We start from the raw sequence: 14,172 nt of genomic DNA on the forward strand, positions 1-14,172 counted from the left end.
CTGCCCGAGTTGTGCTGTGTTTTCTTCACCGAAAAATTTTGAATTAGTTTACCAAGGGTGGGGGATGCTGAAGTCAACCCGATGAGCTTGTAACTTTTCAAAATCAAACTGGATAATGTAACATTCTTTTGAAACAACTGGTCGGAAGTGTAAAAGAACGTGGCATCTCGGTGGACGTTTTCAAACATTACATCGATGGTGCTGATGCTACGACGAAACAACAAGTTTTTAAAAACATTGCTCGTACCCTCACCATCATGCATAGCAACGACATGGAGATATATCAATGAAATGTCTGGTAGATTTACTTTAAGTGGTATGGAATGCTTTGGCAGACTTGGACCTCACATATTACAAAAGTGCGAGTCTAGATTGTATTTATTCATCTTACCTAGGTGATGGGGCGAGTAATAAGAATATATGTAAATGATCAGATGCATTGTAGTATACCAAGTCACGGAAATATTCAGGGACCTTACGCGTATGAAATATCAGGATCGTCTCTGGATTTTGTGTTTTAGATTGATTTTTACATATAAGTAACTGATTCGGAACAGTCAGGCGATGATGATGTTGCGCAATTTACAGACGAGGTACTGGATCGTCTGACAGAGCATGCCAACAACAACGGCTCTTTTGTTGCACTTTTCAACGAATATTTGCGTTAAAACGGCGTTACCGGACGCTCATATACTCCTTGATATAATCTACGCAAAGATAAAGTCGATATAATCAGTTGGGACAACTTGCTTGTAATCATTTAATTAGCATGCGAAAACAGCCGGTCGCAGCCTATGCTATCATGCCAGAGACTGTTTTGTTAAAATGGAAGACGTCAGGCGTTTCCGCGCGTATATACCAACCGGTGCGACCGATAACAGGTAATGGATCCGCGGGCATAAAAGACTTTCGATGGAACATAATCTGTCTCTGTGAGTGGTATCATAAAAGGCAAGTATCAGAACAATAGTATGTATATCTATCATTTCTGTACATTTTATTCATGACTGTAAATGGCTGTGATCATCTTTAGTTGAAATTTGATAGTACTTAGGTTTTATTTTAAGATATTAAGAGCGTAAAATTGCATAGTATCTATAAATAGATACCTCCGTACGTGTTTACAGTTAAACTAATTTTACTATCATGGGTAAACAGAATGACGCAATTCGGGCTGTTTCCCATTGGATATTTCGGTCAGGTGGGTTCTTGGAATACTTAAGTTATTTTCCATTGGTTGTGTGAGATCGTGTGAGGTTTCTTGAGATGGTGGTGATTTGCAATTTGCCACGTAACAAATAGTGGTACTATGCGTATTTTACTCTTTTGCCTCTGGACGATTTTCTCATTCTTATTTCTTTTCTTCTTGCTGTAAGATCAAGTCTGCAGATGTATCTTTATATTGTATTTAGGTATTATTTGGAGGAAACACTTGTTTGGATGATTCACTCGAAATAAAAAGTGCTCATTTTACTATCATTTATTCTGGAATTAATGTGAATGTTTCAATTGTCTTATTGTCAATGTCATTTTGGCACGTCATGACTATTGGCTTCGATCTGAAATTCTTACAAAACAAAATCATTTTTTGGACTTTAATATAACTTTTTCAGGATTATTTTGGATTCAGTTCATAATACTGTAAGTTACTCTCAAAGTTTAATTTTATGACATTGATAATTAAATTGTTTCTTGCCTTTTACAAACTTGTTGGTTTTGCTTCATTCGGTTACTTAGTTTATGACCATAGAGTCGTAACACCACCTTTACGCATCACGGCTGACCATCCCATGAAAATTGACAAGCGAAGCTTCCATGTGGATGTACGCAGATGTAACAATTCCCAGGTAGGGAAAAGCTATTGGGAACTAACCTGATGTTCATCTGAATGGATACGGGATTGGTAATTGTCTTTTGAAACACCCTTTATGATACTACATTCTCTTAATTATAGCTAACTAAAACAATCACTCTTGGCATCCGTCCGTCTACGGGAGACGATGGCGTAACTCCAAAGTAAGTTTTTGTTTATCCTTCTTTCTAGCTCTTTTTTCAGCTTGTTTTGTTCTTCTCTCTTCCTCTGCGTTTTGAACTCCCTGCCTGACAGCTAGACACCAACTGGAACGGTTGTTTGCACAGCTCTCCCAGTCGTTGACATTGATGTTTGCTGTCTTCATATCCTTCTTGCAAACATCTTTGTAGCGCAGATGTGGTCGTCCAATTGGTCGTGCACCTTCTGCTAACTCCCCATATAACAGGTCCTTGGGAATGCGACCTGGGTCCATTCTCTTGACATGGCCAAGTCAGCGAAGGCGCCTCTCGCTGAGAATGGAGAATATGCTGTTCATGTTAGCGCGTTCTAGAACCTCTGTTTTGGGTACTTTGTTCTGCCACTGGATGTGCAGAATGCGCCGCAGACATCTCAGGTGGAAGCTGTTGAGTTTCCTCTCGTGTCTTGCATAGGTGGTCCATGTTTCGCTGCTGTAGAGAAGTGAGCTGAGTACGCAGGCTTGGTAGACACGCAGTTTGGTCTTCTCTGTGAGGTTGGGGTTGTTCCATACTCTCTGGTTAAGTCTGGCCATCACTGCTGATGCCTTGGCAATCCTGCCGTTCACCTCAGAATCAATGGAGAGTGAGCTGGAGATGTTAGACCCGAGGTATGTGAAGTTCTTGACAACTTCCAAGTTGTACCCATCGATGGTGACAGAGGGAGGGGAGTCTGCGTCCTGCGCCATGACGTTCGTTTTCTTCAAACTGATGGTCAGTCCAAATTCCTTACAAGCATGGGAGAGGCGGCATACCAGCTGCTGCAGTCCATCTTCCATGTGTGATGTCAAGGCTGCATCGTCGGCGAAGAGCAATTCACGGATGAGTACCTCCGTGACTTTAGTCTTAGCACGGAGACGGGCGATTTTGAACAGCTTGCCGTCAGCCCTGGTATGGATGTACACTCCCTCGCTGCAGTCCTTGAATGAGTACTGGAGAAGCATGGAGAAGAAGATGGCAAAGAGCGTCGGCGCAAAGACACAGCCTTGTTTGACTCAGCTGATGACTGGGAATGCATCAGATATTGCGCCATTGAAGCACACTGTGCTGTGCATGTTCTCGTGGAACGACATAATTACAGCAAGCAGACGTGGGGAGGGGGCAGCCGATCTTCCGCAGGAGTCTGAAGAGTCCACTCTGACTAACCAGGTCAAACGTCTTCGTCAGGTCTATGAAGGCAATGTAGAGGGGCATCTGCTGCTCGCGACACTTCTCCTGCAGCTGACGTAGTGAGAAGATCATGTCTACAGTTGACCTGCCGGCTCGAAATTCACACTGGGACTCTGGGTAGACGAGGGAGGCTAGGATCTGCAAGCGCGCCAAGGCAACACGGGCGAAAGCCTTTTTAACAATGCTGAGGAGGGAGATGCCCCGATAGTTGTCGCAATCGCTACGGTCTCCTTTGTTTTTGTACAAAGTGACGATGTTGGCGTCACGCATGTCCTGTGGGATGTATTCCTGTTCCCAGCAAAGGCAGAGGATTGTATGTAGGGGTTGGAGCAGTGCTGGTTTTCCGCTCTTGAGGACTTCAGGCGGAATGCATTCGCTTCCAGGAGCCTTCCCACAGGCGAGGCAATCGATGGCTTTTCCGAGCTCTTCCAGGGTGGGCTGTGTGTCTAGCTCCTCCGTGACAGGCAGGTCTGGAATGGCGTCCAGCGCAGTTCCAGTGACATTGTTTTGGGTTGCATATAGCTCGAGATAGTGCTCAACCCATCGCTGCAGTTGTTTCCCCTGGTCTGTGATGACTTCGCCCGTTTTGGACTTGAGGGGGGCGGTCTTGTAGCGGGGGGGGGGGGCTGTCACCTTTTTGATACCCTCATACATTCTTCTTGTATCCCCGGTGTCAGCAGCTGTCTGTATACTGTTGCAAAGGTTCAGCCAGTAGGTGTTGGCACAGCTGCGGGCGGTCTTCTGGGCGTTGTTCCTTGCAATCCTGAGGGCTTGTAGTGTTCTGGGGCTAGGTGCAGCCTTGTATGCCAGGAGGGCTTTCCTCTTTACCTCAGTCACGGGCTCAATCTCCTCCCAGTTTGCCTCATACATTCTTTCGCTCCCTCTTCCCGTAAGCTGTGATGGCTGAATTGTACACAGAGTCACGGATATGGGACCACTTGGAGTCAATGGTGTCATCAGGTGTCACTTTGGTGAGGGCTTCCTTCAGTTTGCAGACCACAACTAAAACAATACTAAATCCATTATTATTCAAAGCAAACAAAATTAGTATGTTCAAATAGAAGAAAATAAATTATTTAGACTGGAAGTAAAATAGCACATCTCTAACATGTATACTATGTGTTGTATAAGGTTTCACTGTAACTAAAGTAGGATGTTTGAGCTTACACTATATACCTTTTTCAGGAAGTCGTATTTGGGTTTTTCCACTCCAATATTTAATGCATGCGCAATCAACGTAGGGCAACTTTTAAGCGATTGTCATTAACATAGTGTATGTTCGTGAAGAAAGTTTCAAACAAATTTGGCCAGCTAAAAATAGTATCTGAAAATGATCTATAGCTGAAACCCTGCTAAAAATATTGTGAAAACAGAGAGCTTGTTAAATAAAATTGAAAATGAACTAAATACGATTCATCCGTTGCACTATTGATATAATAGACTGGGACACTTTGCTTAGGTTGCAGATTCGTCAGATAAATTTATCAGATAAGACCAGTAAACAAAACACAATGAAATATTCAATAGACAAGAGAAATTAAGTTAATTTAAATTTAGACCAGAAAACAACTCCCCTCCTGAGAATCTTAGGACGATTATATCAGGAATACGTGTACTTAAATTTGTGGTTTCCTCCGAGTGTTTCAAGAAGTTACAATTTGCTCGAATATCTTTCCGTTCATCTCATTCGGCTGTCATAATAGCATATACGACACGTGTCCAACATGTTATGAAAGGTTCATGAATAAACTTATAAATTTTAAATATTCGAAACCAATTACGCCAATACAACTACATAAAGCATTGGGAATTCTTTTCTCATAAAAATGAGAAAATATTTTTGATAGCAATACATTAGTAACACGATTATTGTTCTGGAATTCGATTACATGCCTTACTGACTAAAACTACCGAAAAGAAGTGAATACATATCGTGGTAGGTATCGTGGTAAACCGCCGTGCCGATAACGCATGCGTCGACTCCGATACTAGATACAATTACACACAAATAGTACAATATACCAGTAAGACTTTGCGTTGGACTATTAATAGCTAATGATGTTTACTATACAACTCTCCTTTTGTTCGGAAGAGTCTAGATGTTTGTGAAGCATTGGAGTTATCAATAGCTTGTAAAATTACCCCGGTGTATGAACGACCCTCTAGCAAGTCTCTAATTCGTGATTTAGATGGAAATTTGTATTATCCGTCCTGGACATATGGGAACTGTTGCTGTCACTAGTGCAATTGTATGATACTAGGATATCTTATGGTGGATGTATAACCCACTCTAACTGGTAAGTGCCGGAATTTGTATTTGTGATAGCACTATCAGTTTGTTTTAACTTAGGCAGAGTTAGCTGTGTTGAAATTTAGCATAAACTAGTTCTCGTTGTTTGCTCTCAAGAGAGTTGTGATTTTTATGGAGAGTGATATGGATAACTTGTTCTTCTTCTATGTTTGGACACAAATATTTTCTCATGTTTGGACAAGTTGGTTATTACATCCATTTTCTTCATAAAGGTAATTGGCTTTCTTGCCCCAACTTGTACCAGTAAAAATAAAACAAAACAAAAAGAAAAGGAAACATTGATCTTTGGTCCAGATTCATCCACATGTGTTACAGTGGTCCTGAATTAAATCATCAGGTTACAGTGGTCCTGAATTGAATCATCAGGTTCACAAATATAACCAGGACGTTTGTTTTTATACCATTTATATCTGTACACATACAGGACATCTATCTCAAAAGATGGCTGGCAGTTTACATCCTTGGCTTGTTATTTGCTGCGTTTTTACCTTTTCTCCTGTCCTCAAAATTAATTTCACAATATTGCTTAAAATTGCTGATTCTTTGTATTACGCACCCTTTTTTAACCCTAAAGAGCAATATATTTGTAAACTAATTAATGGCTAATACACATAATTATGTAGTAGGTCAACTAGGAAGGATTCAAACGAATTATTGATGTCATCATAACTTGGGGTCTTGGTGGTTGAGGGTTCGCTTCCTTTTCTTTTCTTTTTTGAGTCTTTCTATTCACTTTTAAAGACCTCTGTTCATTGGTAAAATTCGTTGTCACATACCAAACTGCGCTGGTACATGTGGTGTCTGAGATACCATTCAAGCATTTTCATCATTCATGTTGCAGCAAAAGGCGTAGAATGTGTGTAGCAGGAGGTAATATTTTTTTCTTTTGTTGGTTCAATGCCATTTTCAGCACATAATAAGATGTAAGTGGCGACCACTGTACCTGGTGGAGAAAGAACCTGGTTAAACAAAACTGGGAAGAACCACTCAACTTCGTGAAATTTCTCACATACCCACGTTGACCAAGCCTGAGACTTGAACCACGTTCCTTTGAAATTCTATCACTGATAGTGGAAAACGGCAGAATATCAAACGGGAACAATTACGTGCATGCATACATGTATGCATACATGCATGCATGCATCCATCCATACATCCATACATCCCTACATACATACATACATACATACATACATACATACATACATACATACATGACTTTTAGGATGATAATTTCAAAGTAATCCAGAAAATGTAATTAGAAATCCATCATGATTCCATTCGTACCAAAAAAGTTCTCAGTATTGTTTTATTTCTGGCTACTATAGCCTTCATATAGGCAAGCTATGCAATTATTGCTTTCATTCGGGTTATTTCAGATAGTTGATGAAGAAGGCAATACCCAACGAAATTACGTTCAGCAGCGTAAAGAAGATCCTAAAGAGTAGATTATGGCACACACGAATAATGCACAAAGACTTCCCGTGCTGTACACCCGAGGGACGTATTACGAGGTGGGACACAACGTTGGGACAGTTTTCAGGGAGTGGATACATAAATATTTTAACTCCTCCCTAATTCCATCACGTATCCTCCCCTTTTATAATACCAACAAAGGGAGAGAAATCTTCGATGAATATCTAAAGGCTTCAGAAAGCAGCTTCCCCCAGTATGTTACGGAACTTCGAGGAATGTCAGACGGAAGTGGAATGCCATTTGAACACATCTTCTTGTTGTACATTGCGAAGGAAACATACTTTCTCGATTTAATGGAAGCAGAACACAATCCTGAGCAGCACATCCACGGTTGTTCCTCTGTATATGTCAACACTCCTAACCTGAAAATTTTGGCTCAAAATGAAGACATTGACGCGTTTGGTGTCCCTTACTTTTACATCATTAGCGCTCATATTATTGACCCGGGAGCCCAGAAAGGAACTGTCACTTGTGAGGAGGAACATTTCACAGCACTTTCGTGTCCCGAGATGTTGCCGGGTTTTGCATTTGGGTTCAACAAGTACGGTCTTGCTTATACAATAAATTCAATTGTACCAATGAAAGCTTGCGTGGGTTGCACGCCCGCAGGTATAATAACACGGGGACTTTTGTCTGCATCAAGTGTCGATGAAATGGTCCGAATATCTCGCAATGAAGGCTACGGGGCTTCTGATGGATTTAATGCAAACATAGCTTCAGTAAATCACAAGGAGATGTGGTCATTAGAAGTAGGACCTGGTAAATTTGAGAGTCCTTTGAAACTGACCACCATCCACGAACAGGTAGATCCAGACAAACCATGTCATTATTACCATTTCAACTCATATTATCATCTCAAGGACGTTGTGCAAAACTTTAATTTACCATCTTCAAACGCACGTACTAAACGTGCACATGAGATGCCTCCACCAAGGACCCTTAAGGATATCAAAGCTGTGCTCGGAGATACGCAGAACAGCATGTATCCAATATACAGGTGTGCGCGACGTCCAGATCCCAGTTTGACGGGGAGCACGGTTGTGTTCGATATTTTAAAGAAAACCATGGAAATTTACATCGAAAATCCGAAAAGCGACAATGCCCCACTTGTGAAACTTCCTCTAACCTTTCACGGAAAATAAATTTGGAGTGAGGAGGGACATTACCGGTGAGTGGACCATTACATACTACGTCGGAATCGTGAATGCATTTACAGATTCCATATTCCTGTCTTGATTCACACTTAGTTTTGATTTTACATGTATATACAATTTCAGAAATATTTTCTCCTTTCACATGCCCGGTGTCAAGAATTGTGTCTCCAGCCTAATCGATTATTGTTACCAAAACTACTGCACAACTGTTTTGTGCATTTCATATAAGCGTAAAATAGTGTGTGTGTGTGTGTGTGTGTGTTCATTCGTATGATATACCTTCACATTAGAATCCGGTTATAACTATGAACGAAGATGTTTCTTTCGGATTGAATTTATGTTACTTGTAATATTTAACTCATGTTGTCTTTGGTTCTGTTCTGTTCTCGTTGCTAATTTCTTTGTTCGGAATGAGTGTCTCACCTGAATGACATAAATACCTTTTCATCTTATATTTTCAAGCCATATTTCTTGGAAACTAAGGAAGAAATAAATCCTCACAAATGTGTTGTCTTTAAGTTTCTATAATCAAACGCACATATTTCAAGTTTAAACTCTAATTTGGTACATGAAAACGAGTTTGACATCAATCATTGTTTATGAAGATTTATAAATTGTCTGAATGATAGTGTGCCACCCCTCCCCAATTTTATGGTGGAATAATAGGAATACAGTCACTCTCTCTTTCTCGTATGAATACTATTTTGGACGCACACAAAATAGGCCAATATACGGCTGGAATGTTTGATTAACACTTTTCCAAATAACCCGCGAATAACTATCGGTCAGGTAGTTTCGTTGGAAATATCTCAAGTCAGATTGATGTCTATCAAACTAAGTCAACATAGTTCAAGCTTACTTGTCTCGCATGAGTTTTAAAAGGTTTTCAAATTTTGTGTTAAACGAAAACGGTATGTTAATTGAAACATTGCAATTATATAATTGCATGACAACATTATTTATACCTAAAGGCTCTTGTTAAATTTGGTCTGAAATAGTCCAGTAATTGTTGATACTTCTCAAGCAACACAAACCAGTTTTTACTCAGTTGGCCGAGATTATTCTTGCTTAAGTAGCTCTTACATTTGTACAGTATGACGCCTATCCGCCATCAAAAGTGGCTCCCATTCCGAAAAGTAGGAAAAGGAATCAGGAATCAACTACGTATAAAAAAAATACGCTGCAAAGGATTGCAACAAATTGGACAGAATGCATTTGATCGATGTTGCGGAAATATAAAAGTCACCGTTACTAATAAGATAAACCTTTAAACGACTTCTCCAAAATCTACCAATCTTTACAGAATTGAATTACTTTCAATTTTATTTTTACAAACGTCACCGATCCGCCATCAATAATCACACATGTTACCAGAAAAGAGAAAGGTACAAGCGACTTCTTCTAAAGCCACGCGAGTAGAATTTGACAACTCTGAGAGAAACATCGTGGTGAAAATTGTTTGCAGGTTTATGCAACTGAAATTGTTCCGCCATCAAATATGACGGCGGGTGCTAAAACAGAAAAGCATTTAAGTATCTTCTCGGAAACCGCTGAGAAGGATTTGACCATATTTGATGGAAATCATCCTGGCATAAAGGCATGCAAAATGGTACTAACAAAGCTCGATGCAATCTGGCTGCCATTACTAAACGCGGAAAGTAGTCTATTATAAGGGGTTTCTGGTCTTAAACCCTATTAGGTATTGGACGACAATACGACTTTAACCCCCCCCCCCCCCCCCCCACTTCCATGGGCCCCTCAAGTTAGTCTAAACAAATACGAAAAAACATTACTGAGACAGAAATTACATGAAAAAACGAGTTTTGGCATCAGTCATTGTTAATGAAGTTTTATGAAGGTTTATGAAGATTTATGAAGCATCCGAATGATAGTGTAATAAGCCTCCCTAATTTTATGGTGGTAAAAATGGAATAACAATTCAGTCACTCGTTCTTTCTCGTACGCATAATATTATGAACCCATACAAAAAAGGACAACATATGGCCAGAATCTGCGCGTTTGATTAACACTTTTTATAACAACCCGAGAACAATTATTGGCCAGGTAATTTTGGTGGAAATATCTGAAGTCGGATTGTTGTCTGTCAAGTTAAGTCAACATTGTAACAGATTTGAAACTCAGTGGGCTTTGGACTAATATATATATATATATCATGACGATGAGATGATGACACAGTGCTGAAATTACGAATGATAATGATGACGACGGTTCATCTAACGGATATGCTATATAAAATGGAACAAAATAAAATATCATAGTTCCGACCCACGCCAGGTGCACTCCGATTCAACTTCCCACTTTGAATGAAAAAACCCACAAAATATCACAGTTCCACTTCGGCTCAGCTTCCCAGATTTACACAGACTCAACTTTACTATCTAACATCATCATGATCATGATCATGGTCATCATCATCATCATCATCATCGTCATCATCATCAGTCTGGAAGACCGTTGAGGCACCGCACAAGACCTAACAACCAGCTTCCTCCATTCCTCTCGATTTTCCGTCTTTCTCAGTGAGTCGCTCAGTGCCAAGCCTGTCCACTCTCGAATGTTATCTTCCCACCTCTTTCTTTGCCTGCCTCTCATTCTTCCTCTTTGTACAGTGCCTTGTAGGATTGTCTTGGCAAGTCCTGATGATCGTGAGACATGCCCATACAACTGCAGTTTCCGTTCTTTCACTATGAACAGGAGGTCATCGCGAGGACCAATGGCTTGTCTTATCCTTTGCCGTATTTCTTCATTGGTGATATGGTCTTTGTATGTGACGCCGAGGATCTTTCAAAAACATCTCATCTCTGTAGCTTGTATCCTTTTCTCCAAGTCCGCTGTTATGGTCCATGATTCGCAGGCATAGAGAAATATGGAGATCACCAGTGAGTGCAGCAGTCTGACGTTTGAGCTGAGTGCGATATTCTTGTCCTTCCAGATGAGCTTCAGTTTTGCCATCGCTGCTGTTGTCTGTGCAATCCTGGAGAGTATTTCAGGCTTCGATCCTTCATCTGTTACAGTTGCCCCCAAATACTTTAAGCTGTGGACTGTTTACAGCTTTGTACCTTGGACCCTGATGTCAGTGCCGATGCCATTGATGTTGTTGGTCATCATTTTGGTGTTCTCTGCACTAATTTCCATGCCATAGGCTGCAGAGCTTTCGTCACGGCTCTCTACTAAGCTAGTAATTCTTGTTCATTTCCTGCTAGTCCATCAATGTCATCAGCAAAACGTAAGTTGGTGATTTTTCTGCATCCGATGCTGACTCTTAATGTATGCTTATCAAGCGCGTCTGCCATGATTCTCTCCAGAAAGATGTTGAATAGTGTGGGAGAGAGCAGACAGCTTCGTCTGACTCTCACTGTCGTTCTGAACCAAACCCCTATGCTGCCGTTGAAGTATACTGCACTAGTGGCCTTGCCATAGAGATGCTCTATTAATGTGATGAGGTTGGCATTGATGTTGTACAGGCTCATGGTCGCCCACAAGGCTGCATGCCCTACCCTGTAAAATTCCCTCTTGTAATCCACGAAGATGTGGTACAGATCTTGCTGGTGTTGGATTTACTTCTCACACAATATCCTGAGGTTGAAGACCTGCTCTGTTGTGCTGCACCCTGATATGAACCCCGCCTGCTCCTCGGCAATGATCTTTTCAGCCTGTGGTTTTAATTTATTCGGCAGTATCCTTAACATGACTTCGCTTGGATGGCTTTTAAGACTGATTGTACAGTGGTTTTGACACTGTTGCAATTTGCATTTGTTGGGGAGGGTGATGGTCAGTGATCAGTTGTTTGTGAGGGCGCTAATCATTGCTTCTCCCCAAGCTTGGATTAGTTCTGCTGAGATATTGTCCACTCCTGCTGACTTACACTTTTTCAGTGATCTCACTGCAGCTTCTACTTTTTCGCAGATAATAGGGTGGTTGTCGTTGTTAGTTGCTAGAGGGACGTTCAGTACCTCTAAATCTATTGTGGCTCGGTGGTTGTTAAGTTCTGAGCAGTACTCTATCCATCTTTTCATAATATCTTTTTCTTCTGTGAGGCAGTTTCCGACTTTGTCCTGTATGGAGGTAACCAGCCGTTTTGTGCTTGTTAGAACATGGACCATTTGGTATGCTTTCCTGTAGTTGTTCCTCTTCAAGTTTCCCTCAATGTCTTTGGACATTCATTCTGTCCAGTTCTCTTTTGCTTTTTGAAGCTGTTCTTGACTTCCCGGTTGACTGCTTTGTACTGATCTGCCCCTTTTTTATCGTTCCTTTTCTTCTTCAGTTCCCTCCTCTTGTCACACATGTTCAGAACCTCAGCTGTGACCCAGGGTTTCATGACTGGGAAATGTCTACCGAGGGTATCGCTGGCTGTTTCGGTCGCCGCTGTATTAAAGGTGGTGATCAACGTGTCCACGTCGGTATTGTCAGCATCGAGGATAGTGAGCGGTGCAAATTTCCCACCAATCATTGCCTGGAAGGCTTTTGCTACTACGGGATCCTACAATTTCTCGAGATCAAATTGTATTCTTGTGTGGCTCTCTTTCTTGACCTTCTTTAGATGTAGGCTGAAGGTCATCATCACTAGATCATGGTCACTTCCTATGGGCGATGGGCAAGTCATCTAAACTTTCACCGGAAGGTAGACGCTCCCGCCCTCCACGAGTCTTCCAGCTATGGAAAACAGTGCGATGTTAACACGTCATCACTGTGCGGAAGAACTTTCGCGACGAAGTCAACGGCCAAGCGGAAAGGCTGCCAAACAGCTCAACGGCTACATGTTCGTGACCAAGGCGAGCCACCAAGTGGGAGGAAATCGGCTGTGATCAGGCCTGGAGAGGGTTGGGCTCCGCCAGGCGACAGCTGCCCTAGACATACCACATGAAAAATGACAACCATTACCCATCCCATACCGGCTCGGTCGTCGTCCGGTTCCACAACGACCGCGCCTTCCGTCGTGCACCAGGTAGAAAGTATATGACTGGTGCTCAGAGCAGCAAGATTCATGTAAGGAACAACATCACCGTTGGCACATGGAACGTGAGAACACTAAGAGAAACAGGAAAGCTTGAGAAGCTTACATATGAAATGAACAGATACCGCTGAAACATCCTAGAACTCTGTGAGATACGATGAAAGAAGATTGGAGGAACAACTACCATGGAAGGACACAAACTGTACTTCAGTGGCAGAGAAGACAAACATGAGCAGGGAATTGGTCTCCTTGTACACAAGGATAGTGTGAGTACTGTCATGGGATGTCGGCCAGTATCCAGCCGGCTCATCACCCTCCGCCTCAGGGCAATTCCATTCAACGTCATCATAATACAGGCATACGCCCCAACATCAGACTATGATGACGTGATTGTGGAAGACTTCTCTGACCAGATACAAGAAATTGTGGATAAAACACCGAGAAAAGACATTCTGGTTGTGCAAGGTGATTGGAATGCCAAGATAGGCGAGGACGCTTGCATGAACTGGAAAGGAATATGTGGGCACTGCTGCAATGCACAGACAAATGAGACAGGACTGAGGATCCTGGAACTCGCTAGTTATAACGACCTTATGCTGCCAGACACCTTTGGCCAGCACAAAGTATCCAGAAGATGGACATGGCACAGCCCATGCTGAGACCATCACAGTCAGATCGACTACATCATGGTGAAGAGGCGACAACAGTCAAGTATAATTACTATTTATACTATATAAAAAAAACAAGACGTTCAAGACCCAAGGGTAAAGTACCCGTACATGTCGTGAAATATGGGCATCACGCTACGAGCGACCAACAAAGATATATATTCATTTAGTAACTATATGTCAAGGTAATAAAACAAGCTACTCTAGTTAACGCTGCACGTGTCGAAAAAATCATATACATTGCCATCGTTTAATGCAAAACCGAATTTTTTTCTTGCCTTATTCCGTGACAAACATAGTTCAAGCTTATTTGTCTCTCATGAGTTTTAAAGGTTTTGAAATTTTGTGTTAAATGACATCGAATAGTTGCAA

The 14,172-nt window shown here is 41.6% G+C and overlaps 2 protein-coding genes across 2 annotated transcripts; both read left to right on the forward strand.

Annotated features, from left to right (window-relative positions):
- The first annotated feature begins 5,227 nt into the window (after nucleotides 1–5,227).
- LOC149789883 (beta-alanyl-dopamine/carcinine hydrolase-like) lies at nucleotides 5,228–8,663 on the forward strand. Its single transcript, XM_089971944.1, has 2 exons — nucleotides 5,228–5,513; nucleotides 6,907–8,663. Exon 2 carries the CDS (start codon nucleotides 6,979–6,981, stop codon nucleotides 8,143–8,145), a length of 1,167 nt encoding a protein of 388 aa, XP_089828070.1. The 5' UTR covers nucleotides 5,228–5,513; nucleotides 6,907–6,978; the 3' UTR covers nucleotides 8,146–8,663.
- A 4,654-nt stretch (nucleotides 8,664–13,317) lies between these two features.
- On the forward strand, nucleotides 13,318–13,791 carry LOC149789884 (protein CFDP2-like). Its single transcript, XM_089973140.1, has one exon. The coding sequence runs from the start codon at nucleotides 13,318–13,320 to the stop codon at nucleotides 13,789–13,791; it is 474 nt and encodes a 157-aa protein (XP_089829266.1).
- Nucleotides 13,792–14,172: the final 381 nt, after the last annotated feature.

Source organism: Sinohyriopsis cumingii, chromosome 10 (assembly GCF_028554795.1).
Source record: "Sinohyriopsis cumingii isolate HCF-2022 chromosome 10, ASM2855479v2, whole genome shotgun sequence".
NCBI classification, from domain to species: Eukaryota; Metazoa; Mollusca; class Bivalvia; order Unionida; family Unionidae; genus Sinohyriopsis; species Sinohyriopsis cumingii.